The sequence below is a fragment of the Elgaria multicarinata genome, chromosome 1, assembly GCF_023053635.1.
Source record: "Elgaria multicarinata webbii isolate HBS135686 ecotype San Diego chromosome 1, rElgMul1.1.pri, whole genome shotgun sequence".
In the NCBI taxonomy this organism is placed as follows: Eukaryota; Metazoa; Chordata; class Lepidosauria; order Squamata; family Anguidae; genus Elgaria; species Elgaria multicarinata.
The window spans coordinates 87,002,146-87,019,201 of record NC_086171.1 but is presented as its reverse complement, the minus strand read 5'-3'; the positions used below and the strand labels follow the sequence as shown (position 1 = coordinate 87,019,201).

Here is a 17,056-nt window from a genome sequence, read left to right as displayed (position 1 = left end):
GAGAGAGAGAAAAAGCCTTCACTGATGCAAAGGAGACTTTGGGCGTTGCTAGACCTACCGGGTGTTCCGTCGTTGAGGAGCGGTGAAAGCGGCTTTTCCCGTTCAGCCGTGACGCCTCATGATCCACACCTGCCTTCGATTTATGGCGGAAGTTTGCGCCGGTTGTGCTGCTGCCGCCGCGAGCACGGTTGCGCAGCCACACCGGCCTGATTGCCGCGGTTTTTTTTTTCGCTCGCTGCACGGTTTGCGCACGTCCGAAAGACCGCAAACTTGCGCAGCCGTCAGCGATGCCGCCGCCGGCCCTGGCGGCGGCAGCGGCGGCAGTGCCAGTGCCAGCTGAAGTGCTGCTGGTGCTGTTGAGGGTCAACATTGATGCGCTCACTTCCTGATGGGGGTCGTGGCGGGTGTCATATGACCCGAGGTCAATCGTCTGCATGGCCACTCTGTGCCTACATCTCCCATCATGCCTCTGAGGTGTCGGCGGCGATGACCGCCTCTGTGCCCTGTGCCCCATCCCAAGGAGCCAACCCACATCTGGCCGTAGCCATGGCAGCAGCCCACAAACAGCTCTGCCCTCTGCCAGCCTGGTACCCACACTAACAGGCAGCGTACAGCACCGCCATTATGCGGCCACGGTAGCTGCCCACCGCAAGGAGTCACCAGCCACTTTTCCGGTCCTCCGGTCCTGCGCAAACTGTCACTGGGGAAATAAAAAAAAAAAGCCGCTCCGCCGCGCTGCCCCAGCTGGCGGACTGCGCGCAAATGGCGGAGGCGGCTTGACCGAAGCCGCTGACCACTCCCCCTTAGCACGCCTTTTCCTGACCAGTGCCGACCGCAGTGACCTCACATCCTCCCACACGTACTCCGAATTACCGCGGGACAGCAGGAAAAGGCGCACTACAACTCACTTTTTTAAAGTCGGGAGAAAGAGGCTTCACCGCGGGATAACGGCGGATCCTCGTGAACGTCATCTGGAAGCCTCGACGTGGCTGCGGAAGGTAACGCGCGCTAGAGCCTCGTCTAGTAACGCCCTTTTTCTTTCTTTTAAAACCCTGCATGGGCAGGGTGGGGGTGGAATTTCGAGAAGAAAATGTGTTGGGGGAAGGTTTAATCATCCCTTCCAAGTGCACGCTGGTGCCAATCTGAATCAAGGCCATACACAGTTACATTACAGAAAAGAAAATAATCAGGCGTAGCTACACACTACACAACTACCATATTTCTTCGATTGTAAGACGCCATCGATTGTAAGATGCACACTAATTTTAGTACCACCAATAGAAAAAAACCCCCTAAGACACACCCGCGATTCTAAGACGCACCCTGTCTTTAGAGATGTTTGTATGGGGGGAAAAGTGCGTCTTAGAATCGAAGAAATAGGGTAATGTAATGTGTAGTTTGGTTGTAAGCTAGTGATCCTTGCAACATCTTGATGGCGAAAACCACAAGTTGACAATGCGTTGAACAAAGTGGTACATTTTGTCTGTCTACAACCTCGAGCCAATCAACGTCAAATGTGTTATTGTCTGGATGTGTAATATACCTTCACCTCATTGGGTTTGGTTTTTAACATAAATGTCTCATTTAGTCGGAAACTGCACCTCACATCTGCATCATTGTGTGTAATAGCAGTATTTCCGGAGCAGTGGTAAATTTTCCACAGTATGTGGGAATAGCAGCATGAGGGCCAAACGAAACGTAGAAACAACCCCAGAGCAAGCTCTCCCGCTACCTGCAGTGAGATAGAACATGCGCCACTGTGTCAGAACCTTCCGAATCCTTCTTGCATCACGACGCCTTCTTCCCGCCGTTGTGTCACATCCTTCACCCCCTTTCCCTTCCTGCATCACAACCCCCCACCCCTCACCTTTCTCCTGATGTACCACCCTTTCCCTGTCCCTTTACTTTTACGAACTCAGAGCCATGGATGGGAAGACCTATTTCAGAAGTTTGCCTGGAGGCGTCGGCAGCAGGCCCTTCTGGTGAGGGAGGGGTGGGTAGGGAGTGGCGAATTTTACCACCCCTCCTACTCTGCTGCCTGAAGCTCAGGGTTCTCCTTGCTTCATAGGAGGGCAGGCCCTGTGTAGCTATATTCATGAAATTAGCAATTGCGGGCATTGTTTAAGGATGTAATAGGTGAGAGGGTGCAAAGATTTAAAGGCCCCTATGGTCACCACCCAGGTCCTGATCTGGATTAGGGGAGGGGGTGCAGAGAGGCTGCACTGACTATTTATTCTAACAACAACAACAATTGCAACATTTATGCAATCGCTAATCATGTAAAACATGTCATATCGAGTTGGGCTCTAGTTGAACAGCTTTGCAGAGATGGGTGTAAGGCTAAAGCTAGAAAATGTGAGCAAGTCCAACAATCTTTGAGGGCCAAATGAAATGTTCATTAAAGCTCACATAGTGGACTGCGTGTGGTAGTTTTCTCTAGTCTCTTATAAATGTGCTCAGCCCCAATTTGGATCGGGCCATGGCTCTCTGCAAGAGGAGGATTTATGCTTCTCCCCGGCTCATTTTCTTTGTGTAAATGGAAGCGTCTTCTTCTTCTCCTCTTCCTCCTCCTCCTCCTCCTCCTCCCTGGTGTGTGTGTGTGTGTGTGTCATTTTGCAAAAACAGGGGGAGAAGGAAGCTTTTCTGAAGCTCCATGGTCCTGATCTGAATCAGGGATGTGCATACTTACAGGAGAACAGAGATACTTATGTAGTTGTGGTATGCATGCTTTAATAACCATTTAGGTTGGCCTTCAGTCACTGTTCACTTTGTGTTTAGTGAAAAGTCTTGTGATCTATACCTTAGTGCTGTGCTGAAAATTTCTCCTACAAAAATTTCAACTCTTCTCATTGAGTTTGATAGAAAAATTGCTTTCAAAAAGAAATTCAAAGGAGAACAACATTCAGAGAAATTCTCATGGGTTTGGGTCAGCGTTCTTGTGCTTACCTTATTTGTGAGATGACTAAGGAGTGTGTCTGTGTGTCGTGTCTTTCGTTGTAAAGTCACTTCTCTGAAAGCCTCTAGCCTCCTTGGCTTCTTGCACTTCCCACTCAGGGGAAGACAACATGAATTCATTCCTCCCGTAGGGCCTTTTCAAATCAGGGAGTGCAGGCAGCTTGGGAGACTGTAGAGCAATGGCGAGATGCGTAACAGAAAGAAAAATATAGACAGTCCCCTCAGCCACCTTACAGTGATTAGGTGAGGTCAAAAACACCGGCAACATACCTTCAAAATAAATTATAAAATGTCCTGAGAATGAGGCAGAAAAAAGGAAGCCCCTTCCACGGAGAAAGAAAACTTTCAGGAAATCCCTAAGGTTTTTCTTTTCTTACCTCCTAGAAATTACAGAACACTGTTCAAAATTTTCTCCACATTGTCTTCACCATTTTTTGTGGTGGCTGCATTCCCTTCCCTCAATGCCCTGGAGTGATGCTAGGTACAGTATATGGGGCATTGTGGAGGATGCAGAATGGGGGCTAGGCTGCTAACACAATTGACGCTCCTGCCATTTGCAGGGAAAGAGCAAAAGTCAGAAGTCAGCTTTGCAACTTGGAGTTCCCAGTTTTCTTAAAACTCATGCCTAGTAAACAGGCTTTAGAGCAGTACCTCAAGCCTGGCCCTGTTTCCACGATTCTTGCTGGAAACCAACCTATGTCCATTCACAATTGGCAATGCTAAATGTCTGTCTTTGCCCTTTAAATCTGGTACTCTGTGTACCAAAGTGTGAATTGGCTCTAAGGTGCTTCTCCTAGCGTTACAAGGGTAAATGTGTCAAGCATCGGGTTGAGAATGCTTCCATCATACAGGTACACTCTTCAGGCAGCTGGGCCTGGTTGTGGCTCCTGACCAAATGTACTACTGGTGGCAAACCCAGGTTTGTTACAGTGCAATGTGTGAAAAGGGACCAAGCTTTTCCAAACATCTGGGTTACATCTTGTATCCCTTTCTCAGGGATAGCAGCACAGCAGAAGGAACCAGCTGGTTCTCTGTGGAGATGAAACAGCTTTCGCTTCCTGTTTTAATGTGTGCACGCAGCTAGGTAATAGGAACCGTATTCAGCAGCTCCTGAAACAGCTTTGTGGGTAACAGCGGTACTGCTTTAAACTGCTTTAAACAAAAGTTGGATTTTAAACAAAGATTGACCCATTCAGTAGATCTCTCAGACGTGCCATTAAGAGAGAAACGCTCAACCCCCCTCCCCCAATCCAAAACTGCTAGTATGGGGAATTTTAAAGGCAATGGTATGTTCTGGCTTAGAGCTGTGTGCTATGAGTCCCTTATTGGATGGATTCGTTGTTCCTGCTGCTTTCTTAACCTGGACTCTTCAGGGCAGGGATGGGGAGAAGGCAGACTGTGCCCTACTAATGGGCAAATTTCCAGTGGACCACACTGTGTGCCCGTTAATTGTGTGCCCATTGAGATTCTTACAAAGAACACAAGTGGACTTTGTCTAATCCAGCATAGTACTTCTGAGGTTGATAAGCAAGAATATGTACTCAGGATCACTTAACATGGATTAATGAGTTATTGTTAAGGGATTCTGTATGTGTACTCTTGCTTTATAAATTTAAAGCATATTGGTGGGCCACCCATGTCCTAGAGCAGGAATGCGGAACCTCAGGCCCAGGGGCCAGTGCAGCCCTCCTGGGTTCCTCAGATGGCCAAACCCTTTCCCCAGCCACTGACTTTGGTAATTTCATCACTTCCCCCACAATTCTAAAAGGTTGAAATAACTTCTCCGTTGGCAGAAAAAGCTTTAAGCTACAGTATGTTGGTATTTTTGGTATTTGTGTGTGTGTGTGTGTGTGGGGGGGTATTTTTGGCTTTGCCCCCTTTGCATTTCGTCCCACCCACCACTGGAATATGGGCCCCAGGAGCTTTTCTAAAATTGGTAATTCGGCCCTCAGACTGAAAGAGAATCCTCACTTCTGTCCGAGAGGGAGAGATAATCTTAGATGGTTGGGGGATGGACATAGTTTTGATTTCGGACTCCTTAGCTGAAAAATCTAAGCCAGATCACATCCCGTTGTCCTCCTCAGAGGGCTCCACTTTATACTTTGAAGTGGTTGTGCCCGTAGTGGATCCTGTGGTATTCCTGGGATGGCGTCCACTGGCTCATAGTCACTAATAGGTGACTTTTTTTTTTCCTTAGAAGACTTTAGTTAGTGGGCTGGGTGTTTGCGTCTGATTCTCACCATGTGTTTTTCTCACTTTACATGCCAGGACCCCCCTCTGCTCCTCGGAGTGCCATCTCAAATGTTAACGAGACTAGTGTCTTTCTGGAATGGATTCCTCCTGCTGATACTGGTGGAAGGAAAGATGTGTCTTATTATATTGCATGCAAGAAGTGCAACTTGCACTCGGGTCTCTGTGAGGCATGTGGCAGTCACGTCAGGTACCTTCCACAACAAAGCGGCCTGAAAAACACTTCTGTGATGATGGTGGACCTGCTGGCTCACACAAACTATACCTTTGAAATTGAGGCAGTGAATGGTGTGTCCGACCAGAGTCCAGCTGCACGGCAATTTGTGTCAGTCAATGTAACCACAAACCAGGCAGGTAAGTGCAATTTCACAATGGGATAAATAGGTCCAGTGGGTGGGTTTCATGCATAGTTTGCCAGGGGTAGAACTCACAGTGAATTAACTGTTGAGTGGTGCTTGAAATCGTAGAACTTGGTGTTCAGTAATGAGCTTCTCCCCCCACCACCTTTCTTTTCTGGTTACGTCACATAAATTGCTAAGCCGCACAATGTAAGTAACGTTTCCTCTTAGGAGCTCATTTAATAGACCGTGGAGCTGCTTGTACGGAATATTGTTTCATTGTCAAACCAGTCATAAAATGGGAGAGAAGCCGTTATTATTCTTTGTTGGGATAAAGAGTGGTTAAATCTGGATGTAGTTATACTGTTTTCAACAGCCTTTAAAATAGTAGTTACTGTTTTGAAAAGAACGTTTGGAAAGGAAGCAAAGAATATTCAATATAGTGGTTGTTTTAGAGGAGATCTTGCCCCAAGTATACTTCTGCTGAACTCTTTTTGACTAGTTAGCTTTGGGGTTTTGTTTTAATTTTTAATTTAATTTGTTAGATTGACTGATACGTTTTTGCAGTGGTTCCAGGGGTGCCCTTCTCTAATTAAAAATCTGCTTCTGCAAGCAGAAGGACTTTTCCTAGCTTAGCACTTTGCACTAGAAAAGAGAAACGAAATGAAGCAGAACGCATTTGTTTGCAATCTCCTGCACAAGTTCTTGCACAACATCTCAAGATGTGTGCTTGCGCCAAGTCTGTTGAGCCGTCTGTTAGCGCATGCGCATGGCAGAAACAGCCCATAAGTTCTTCTTATGACGTGTTCCTGGATTCAAATCAATTCGATCATATTTTGTTGTTAGCTGCCTTGGGCATTTTATATGGAAAGTTAGATTATACATTTAACAAATAAATAAATAAATAAATAAACTTGGTTGTCCAAAAGTGTGGCTGAAAATGTGATGGCCAAATAACAACAAACAAATAAACACCAATTGTTTATGATTTGGAAACAAGATAGTATGTCAAAAGAAGCCCAGATTATTTTGTGTCCCTGCCATGGTTTCTCAGCGTGATCTAAACACAATGCTATGAGATTATTTTAAAGGGTTGCTTTGATTTTCACATTTGAGGGGACCAATTTCAGAGAGAGAATGTTGTGGAGTAAAGCGTCATGCCCATAAATTGTGGTGAAGTGGTAATATGTACGAGCTTTATGAAAGGTCAGTTTAGTCTCCAGGGTGTCTAACTGAAGTCCCATTCATTTCAGTGGGTCTACTCTAAGTAGGTCTAGCACTGGATCCAACCCAATATGCAGTATTTAAAATCAACAGACATAAAAATCTGTAGCTTAGTTATGATTTTTAGATTACCAGTATGGGCTTTGAACACACTGGCCTGTTGGCCAATAAAACTTCACTATAAGCATATAACATTCCTCTTTGCATTAAAGTCAAGGGCATCATATCTTAGACTTTCAAACTGTTCACAGAGAATTCGAAGATTTTGTTTGTTTTTGCTCACAGTCCTTTTCGCTCCAAGCAAACATCTTTCCAACATCATCACAGGAGAAAGAAATAAGGGTTTGTTCACTTTTGGGCTGCCTGGACTTCATGCCGTCATCACTAGTACTTCTAATCTTGCTCAGACTTACTATCTTGTCAGTGCTTAGCTGTGGCTGAAACTAGACATAACAAAGGAGCATAGGTTTGTGACTGAAAACAGCAACGGTTCCTCCTCTCTCCTTGGCATTGCACCATTTCCTTTGTATTTCCTTGCTCTTGCTCCAAATTATGGGCTTCTTCTGGAAGAGGTGAAGTGGGGGAATACAAAATATAGTTATAGTCTCATATATTGCTGTAAATACAGATTACAGGGGGAGAAGCGTGTGGGACTCAAAATAGAATTGCCGTTTACAGTAGCAAACCCATGATTATTAAGAACATAAGAAGAGCCATGCTGGATCAGACCAAGGGACCATCTAGTCCAGCATTCTGTTCATACAGTGGCCACACAGCTGCCCATGGGAAACCCACAAGCAGGACATGCGTGCACCCTCCCACCCATGTTCCTTAGCAACTGATGTACATGGGCTTACTGCCTCTGATACTGGAGGCAGCACATAGCCATCATGACTAGAAGCCATTAGCTGCCTTATCCACCATGATCTACTTCCACGATGTCGTAATAGAGTATGGTACTCCTTCAAAAGTGTTTTGATTTGCATTTCCATATGCCTGGCAACTGGTAAGTGAATCAATAGAGGATGGAGAAGTGAAACAACAAAGTATCTTTTCACAGAAATAATAGCCCTGGTTTCACATATATAAAAGAAGTCTGCTGGTACCAGTAGTGTTGACCACTTCCCAAAGCTAGTACAGTCAGCCATGTGTAGAGACCCTCCTTTTAGCCCTCTCCTCATTCTGCACCTTGACGGAGAGAAATATTGCCACCATTCACTCGCACAGCAGCACAGCATCTTTTTCTGGCCAGAAAGAACAAGGGGTTCCATGGGATCCTGTCCCCACCCTGAGTGGGGACTAGAACCCGGATCTCCCGACTCCCAGTCCAATACTTTAGCCACTACACCACGCTGGCTGTGGGTTTATAGCAGTATTGAAGTGCACTGACAACTGTTGGGGCCCATTGACACAGACCATATGCCGCTTTCATGCCACTATTTATTATTTATTTTTATTTATTTATTACATTTTTACCACTATATCCTGCTTGGTATGGCTCCTGCGTTTTATATACTGCTTTCATACCACTTTCATAGTGCAATATCCTGCTTGGTGTAGATTAAGCCAGAGTGTCCTGGCAGGCTGAAGTGACCTCCCACTGTTTTTTTTAATATTGCCGTTTTCTGGTGTCAGATTTGTGACCATTTATTCCTTTCCGTAGTAGAGACTGGCCTGTAGCATAGTCGCTAAGATACTGAAGAACGAATCAAGACCTCTTCGGTTCCAGTCCCAGCAGCGGCCTTAGGCATGCCAGTCTCTTTCTCAGCACCCTTCCCCCAACCCAGCAATGTAGGGGAAATAGTACCTACTTTACAGGGTGTTAGGATTACAACACTTGAAGCATGATTTAAAGGCCAAGTGTCATTGTGTACCTTTAGGGAGGCTACAAGTAGAAAGAAACACTTGGCATATAAATAATACCAAGGCTCCCTGCCACAAAATGTTGGGTTTCAAACCATTTCTCCTTGTAATGATGCTTGTCTGTTATCATTTGGGAGGAGGAGTTCACATTGTCCTTCAGGAACAGCTAATTCAAGCTGTTCTTCAGGAACAACTTTCCTCCTTCTCTGTGACACTTCACAAGTCCAGTTCTCCTTTTCCCTCGTGTCTACTGAATTCAATGGAAAGGAAAGAATTTTGAAGCCCGCACCGCATGGGAGTGCTGGTCCATTCTGATTCAGGATTGCTTCTTAGTGGCATAGCTCACAGCCACCACGGAGAACATAAATCTCATGTCTGAATGGCAAGAGTCTCTCTTAGAAACAACATACAAGCCCCACTGCACTTGTTTTGTGTGCCACAGGTTGCTGGTTAAACACAATCAACTTTTCAGAGAATATAGGCATTTTTGTGGATTTGGCGGAACTATTTCAGATTCATTGCTGGATGGTTTCTGCTCAACTGTAAGTGTTATGTTAGCATTCGTTGCTTTCAGGAAGAATACATACACACCATTAATCTCTCTCTCTCTCTCTCTCTCTCTCTCTCTCTCTCTCTCTCTCTCTCTCTCTCTCTGGTTGACCTCTTGGTTATTCTTCATGCTTGAGGAAGGCAAGTTTGAGTTAGCATGGCATAGTAGACAGAGCAGTCTTCCTCACTGGTGTCCTCCAAATTTATTATTATTATTATTATTATTATTATTATTATTATTATTATTATTAATTTATTTATATAGCACCATCAGTGTACATGGTGCTGTACAGAGTAAAGCAGTAAATAGCAAGACCCTGCCGCATAGGCTTACAATCTAATAAAATCATAGTAAAACAATAAGGAGGGGAAGAGAATGCAAACAGGTACAGGGTAGGGTAAGCAGGCACAGGGTAGGGTAAAACTAACAGTAGAAAGTAACAGTAGAAGTCTGCACAACATCAAGTTTTAAAAGCTTTAGGAAAAAGAAAAGTTTTTAGTTGAGCTTTAAAAGCTGCGGTTGAACTTGTAGTTCTCAAATGTTCTGGAAGAGCGTTCCAGGCGTAAGGGGCAGCAGAAGAGAATTTGTGTAACTACACCTCACACATGGTGTAGGTGTAGTCATCATTGCAGGCCCATTGACTATACTGGCTAGGGATAATGGGAGGTGTAGTCAACACATCTGGATGGCCCCAATTTTTGTCAGGCTGAGACACAATGTTGGACAGAACAATATATGACACTAGACACACAGTTTCCTTGGAAAACAACAGACTTGTGTTCAGTTCTTTCCCTCTCCTGGTAATATTTGGTCGGACCAAGAAATGGCATTGCCCCATTCCTAATGGGGGCAGAAGTCAGTGGGGAAATGCAGAGAAAAACCATAGCTAAGTTTGATTAAATATGTTGCAGTGAGAAAGGGAAAACCTGGTATGGGCTAGCATTTTGGGCAACAGCCTTCTTTGAGTGTCATGTGTAGTTCTGCCTTTGGAATTGATGAGGGAAACCTGAGTTCAAGTATCCAGACAGATGAATCTTCTCCTCATGAACATCACCAGGTGATCTTGAACTAGTAACTTTTCCCTCACCTAGACAACGTCATAGGATTATTTTGAGAGTAAAATGAGGTGATGCAGTGTACACCAACTTGAGCATTGGGGAGAAAGTTAGGAACGCCAATGTGGTGGATGAAAAAAAATGTGAGTTACACAAACAAAATGATCATATTTGTGTAGAAGTCAGACGTTTTGATAGAAAATATTCCTTAGGACAAAGAAATCTAATTTGGTATTAGCCCTAAGAAATGCTGTCTCTAGAAATTCAAAACCATATGCCATAGTACTGGTCTGACAGCTGCATTGGTGTTGACAGAAATTTTGCTAGCCAGCACCACAGATGGGATGCTACCTTTTTTGTCTCTTACTATGCTGGTCTCAAGAAAAATCTTGTGAATTTCAAGATTTACAAAAAATGTTCTTGTATTAAGATTCTGGCTATGCCAGATGTACATCACCTGTTTAACGTTTTGGTAGCAATTTGGTCTTCAATGCTAGCAGGAAAACTTTGTTTCTTTGTCAGACTTGATGTAATTTCCCTTTTTGACTACAAGGTATGTGTGAAGTGCTACAAAAGCAAGGAGAAAAAAACTGATTCATTTCATAGACTGCAAAATATTACAATAAGCTGAAAGATACCATTGAGAAGCCAATGCTGGCAGATTAGCCAATGGAATCCAGTTATGGCTTTCCTGTGAAAAGGGTTGATTTTGTTATTTAATGTATCTCTCTCCGTTCAGTGCTCAAATCGTTTTAATTGCTTTGCAGACAGTAAGATGGGGAGTAGTAGTTTCAGAATTCAATGAATTCATCCCAGGAGTTAAAAAGTCCCTATTCCCCCCACCCCCTCACCCTGCTCTGTCACTGACCCCATGACAGACTCTACTTTGTGCTATAAAAGAGAAGTTCTGTGCCATTTTTCAAATGATACAGATCATTTGAAAGTGAGGCAGTGAGAAAGGGAAAACTTGGCATGGGCTAGCATTTTGGGCAGCAGCTTTCTTTGAGTGAGGCAGGTGAAAGTGAGGCAGGAAGTGAGGCAGGTGGCTACCAGGAGGAGGGCCTTCTCTGCTGTGGCACCCCGGCTGTGGAATGAGCTCCCTAAGGAGGTTCGCTTGGCACCTACATTATATGCTTTTAGACGCCTTTTTATTCTCCCAGCATTTTAACAGTCTATAAATAAATTTTAACTTGGTGTTTTAAATTGGTAATTTTGCATTGCTGCTCTTTTGATCTGGTTGAGCTTTTATATTGTATTTTATATTATGGTTTTATACTGTTGTTTTATACTTTGAATGGTTTTAATTTTTGTGAACCACCCAGAGAGCTCCGGCTATTGGGCGGTATAGAAATGTAGAAATAAATAAATAAATGTAATTAAGGCAATCTGCACATATTTGCATGGTTTTATTACTTAAAAACTTGTGTGCTTCCTTTCCGCAAATTGCACTCTAGGCAGCCTATTTTAATTTTGCTTGCTTTTTATTCCGCTAAAGATCTATGGACCTAACTGAATCCGAGTCCCTGACCACTGGAAATCTTATTCTGCCACATCTCTGGGATTTTGCCAGACATTAGCCAGACAGTTTCAAGCCTGTCTTTGCATGCATCAGTGTTAGAAACATGCTTTTAAAAAACAGGCGAGGTCTTCAAGGTCCTAACCTCTGCATACACCCGTTTCTGTGCTTGTGTGAAATCATAGAAGTATAGAAGGAAAGGACAGGAACCTCTCGTGCAAGCACTGAGTCATTACTGACTCTTGGAGGGACGCCTTATAGTGGGGTGGTTTGCCGTTGCCTTCCCCGGCCGTGATTGGCTTTCCCCCAGCTCACTGGGTACTCATTTTACCGACCTCGGGAGGATGGAAGGCTGAGTCGACCCGAGCCGGCTGCCTGAAACCAGCTTCCGCTGGGATCGAACTCAGGCCATGGGGAGAGTTTCAGCTGCAGAAACTGCTGCTCTTGTGAGCCAGAAACAAAGGTCCTGATATCAGAACCTCTCTGTACTGAGTTCTTTCCCTCACCTTACATACTTTGCTGCACAAAGGGTGCTGAAAAACCAAATAATGCTCCTCTGCCATTTGATACAAAAGGAAGATGAAGAAGCAGGTAACTCCCTCAGTGGAACAAGCCACGGAGGGGGTCTACACTATTGCGGATAGAGGGAAAAGCAAGGAAATAACGACAGGGACACCAGAGCTTGGGAATAACTAGGGCCTCTTTATTTAAATGAGGTAACTCACCCCTCCCTGGATCTGCATGTGAGAGTGCGGGAATCCAAGCATCCTGTCTCCAGGCAACTAGCCTGCATAAAGGGCGAGCCACTCGGCCAAGCCAGGAGTTGGATTAAACCCTGGCTCTTTTCTTAAGCGACATGTGTGTGCTCAAGGTGAGACCTCCCTGTGTCACTCCTGCCTGGAGCCACCTAACCCCAAGTAAGTGAGACAGTTATGTTCCCAAAGGCAAGCCATATCCTAGGTCGAGAGCCATACAGCCCCTGATGACCAGGCCTCCGAACCTGCCAGTCACCATAAGGTGCCCAACGAGTGCTCACCAACCTCATCTGATATCCCAAGATTCCCGCACAACCCTGCAAACAAATCAACCTATTTACCCACCCTCGACTAATATTAAATTCCAGTATGGAGTAGGCAAAAAACCCTGTGCACCGCACTCAATATGTGGCAGGTAAAATTCCTACTCAGCCCCCCCTCCAAAGGAGGCGACTAGCTAATCCCATACTAGATAAGGGCGGGAGGGTGGGGGCCAAAAGAGCGAAAGAGGCCAGGTAAACGTGCAGGGCCTGCCTTTATAGGCAAGCCCCACACATGCATGATGGCGTTTCACGTGCAAGCCACGTGATACGTCATTTCTTCTTGCCCCCGCCCTAGCCATACTGGCAGGGCGGGAAAAGGTCGTATGTGAAACATTGTTTTTACAGTCATTGACCGTTTTGGTTTTGAACGATTTAAAACATAGCGGTTTTTAAACGTTTACTTACGTTTTCTCTTTCCATGGGAATGCATTCTTTTTGGCCACACTAGGAAAAGAAATCCGTTTGTTCTATTTCCCCGTGTGCCCATTTCCCCTCCCACTTCCTCTTCTCTCCGCTACCATTGCCCCTCCACCTACAAACAATCCACCAAGAAGCCTCCCTAAAGTGAAACTGGAAGTGGCTGCAAAAAAGAGGCTTGAAAGAAGAAGAAAAAAAGGGCTCCAACTTTGGGCGTGGAAATTACATAAACACGCCCCCCCCCCTGGAATGTGATTGGCTAATTAAGAAATACAGGAAACCCATTTAGTATGATGAAATTGGCCACATCATACCAAATAGAACGACTTATTTCAGAGAAGCTCAAAATAAAAACCGGAGAACAGACAACAATAAAATGTCAGAAACTATACGTCATGTGGCGTAATACTACGAAACGCACACTTAAAAACGGTAAGACATGTTCTAACTTGACTAGTGTAGATCTCCTCCTGGTGGCCACATGAAAATGCAGCTGGTGACAGAGAGGGTGGTGCTAACTCACTATTCACTGGAGCTATTGTGCTTGTATCCACTCTCTCTCATGGGGGAAATTCAAATGGCCTAACAGGGCTAGGATCTTGGTCATAAAGTATATTTAAAAAGGCGTTCCAGGTACCATGAAAATTCTGTGCAAGTTCTCCTTTTACCAAGTGCAAAAATACTGCAATTAACTGAACTTTATTTGAATGATATTTCTATTGTTTATATGCTTTCCTTCTAAAATTTATCAATTCATTAGAAAATCTAAACATTAAACCCACCTCAAGCCTGTAACGTTAAGATCCATCAGAAATAAGATATCACACAAAATCACTTGCAACACTGACACCCATTTTTTGCATGTCAAATTTTCATCACAAGCCATCTGATGCTTGAGTTGCAAGTTCATCCCCAATCCAGATGGTGGGATGTCTGTTACCAATGAATTATGGATCAGATGAATACTTTATGGTTTTAGTTATAACTCCCCTGTTGGTAATTGGTTTCTCTTAGTTGGTTACCAAGCTTTAAACAATCCTTAGACATCTAGAGACACACAATATGTGTAAGCATTAAATGAAGAGTTTAGATTGTGGTAAAGATAGCAAAGGTTATTCTGTTGTTTGAGGCCCTTGTTATGCCCTCTGGCACACTGATTTTATATTATATATCTGGAATTTGGTTTATTTAGTAGGCTAAATAATGGGCACTGTTTTCTATCGGTAAGCCTGATAATGTAATACATTGTGAGCCGTGACTTCAGAGAGCAGCAGCAAACTCCATCTCTTGCTAAGCGTCAAAATTGTTTCCTTTATATTTTCAATTGTGTTCCTAGACAATGGCCATATACCACCATTCCATTCACCAACATATTTAGAAGACAAGATAGTCTTGGCTTCTCCTGTTTCTTCCTCTTGCGGCTGCCCCCAATCTACTGTAAAGAGTTGGACTTCCAATGGCCTTGCAGGGAAAGGGTCAGATAATAATAAGTAAGGAAGAAGTAACAAGTAACAAGCGAAAGAGCCTGCCCTATTTCCTCTTGCATCATTGATTTTAAAAAGATAAACACATTCTCATGATTTCAATCTGGCCACAAGCCTATGGCTAGAACAACCACTCCTGACTATTCTGATTTGATCCTAATTTTAGAAAACTGCTTTTGTTTCTTGTACTGGTGTTTTGGAACTTTTTTTATTGTGATATGATATATTTTAACTCGTGTGTGTGTGTGTGTGTGTGTGTGTTTGTTTGTTTTAGAAAACACGCATTTATAGTTGTACTCTGCCTTGTGGCAGGGGGATATAAATTGAAGTATAAATAGTTCCTTTTTTATAATTTTTATAATTTTATTTTACTGACAACTTCATATAGCACTTTTCCAGTTGCTTAAAGATTTTTTTTTTTTGAGAACTGTAATAACAATACGTAAAATGAAATGTACCAAAATGGATTCAGATTAGTGATGGACAAACCTTTCTAGACTTGGGCAGCAGCTAGACTTAAGGTTTATCCTGGGATCATCCAGGGTTCGCCCCTGCCTGAGCACTGGATCCCCTGCGTGTCACCTAGATGAACAGGTTTGACCCCTGGACGATCCAGGGATAAACCTCAGGTCTAGCTATGGCCTGAGTTTGGAACTGAGCTCAACCAATGGGACAATTTTCCTTTATAAGCCGAAATACAAGTATGGATGTGCTCTCAGGCAGAAGTGTGGTGAACACGACCTGGCTCTCCTTTGTCCTACAGACCACCACTGCCTTCCGAAATAAACTTGCTTTGGGTTAGGCAAAGGCAGGGGGGCACTCTCGTCCATCAGTGGAGCACCTCATCCGGGACTGGCACACTAGGGGCTTTGTTCTCGGCAGTAATGCCACATGCAGCCTCATTTCCCCATCAGGATTCTGGGATTTGTAGTTTCAGTTCCTAGTGGAGAAAAATGCTCTGTCTGATTTAGGAGTACCCACCACCAGCAGCCTCCCACACCTCTCCCTTCACCTGCCTCAATGTACAATTTCTTCACCTTGGGGCAAGAGAATGGTGAGGCAGCTGTGGGTATCCCAGCTCCCACCATGGGTGCATGTGGAACATGCACAGGGCCTTTGAGGACAAACAGTGGCATGCTGTGCATCCCTTTGGGGATCTGGTTGGGCTCCTTATGACATTGGGAGTGCCAGAGAGACTGAAACTCCTCTTCATCCTTTCTCGACTTTTCCCTTTGGTGGCTGCAATAGTTCTGATGATGGCAAGTAGAGACCTCCTTCCTTCCATGGCCTGTAGGCTGCCGTAGCTAGGGAAAGGGAGGATTAAGTCGATTACAATCTTGAGCAAGAAATTAATTCTGGATTAGAGAAGATTATTACAAGACGGAGTCACGACATTATGAATTTCGTTGGTATTTCTAGTTCAAGTGACAACCTGCCTAAAGGAGACCCTGAGCTTAGATGCATGTTACATGTGAAAAGCAACCATGGGCAAGTTAGGTTGTGACTGCTGAGCATTCTCAAAGGCACTCTCAGAGATGAGTAGAGAAAGCTGGGGATAACAGTTAAAGCTGTTGGTCCCTTTCCACTATCTGTTGTTTAACTGTGTTTATTTTATCTCTGTCAGCTAACTGACCCGACTGGATTTCCTAGGTAGAGAGATAAGGTAATCAATTCTCTGTCTGCTACCAGAAGGGATACCAGAGTTCTCAAAAGTTAGCATCTGGTTTACACAGGGCTACTTTTGATGTGAAATATGTCACATGTTTAGAGCAGGGCTTTTTGTTCCAGTTTGCTTTGTCCCTCATGGACATTTACCTTATGTCCAATTTCCCAAACTTTTAGCAATGCTCAGCTGCATTTGTCATTTGTGACTGTGATCCAGCAAAGCATGGGGTGTAGCTACGCAGATGTATGTCTTTGAAGTGTCCACTACATCCACTTATGCTGCTGGAGTGGCAAGCTTACTTTTGTTGTGTAAAGTTGTTTGCCTCTTTAGCATGTTGTGAAACCATCAAAGATTGGACATCAGGAAAAACCTCCTGACTGTCAGAGCAGTACGACAATGGAACCAGTTACCTAGGTCGGTCATGGGCTCTCCCACACTAGAGGCATTCAAGAGGCAGCTGGACAACCATCTGTCAGGGATGCTTTAGGGTGGATTCCTGCATTGAGCAGGGGGTTGGACTCGATGGCCTTGTAGGCCCCTTCCAACTCTGCTATTCTATGATTCTATAAAACTTATAGCATGTCAGCATTTCTTCATATTTTCATATTCAAAGTTCACCAGGTGCCATTGGGGGAAGAAGAAAGAGGGAAAGTAGGCAGG

General features: G+C 44.3%; 1 protein-coding gene across 1 annotated transcript in view; it reads left to right on the top strand.

The window, feature by feature from the left end:
• Positions 1 to 17,056, top strand: part of EPHA5 (EPH receptor A5) — a 362,633-nt gene that overhangs the window by 223,488 nt on the left and 122,089 nt on the right. The window contains exon 5 of the mRNA XM_063131415.1: positions 5,224 to 5,559. Coding sequence (XP_062987485.1) covers positions 5,224 to 5,559 — 336 coding nt within the window. The remainder of the gene's footprint in view (positions 1 to 5,223; positions 5,560 to 17,056) is intronic.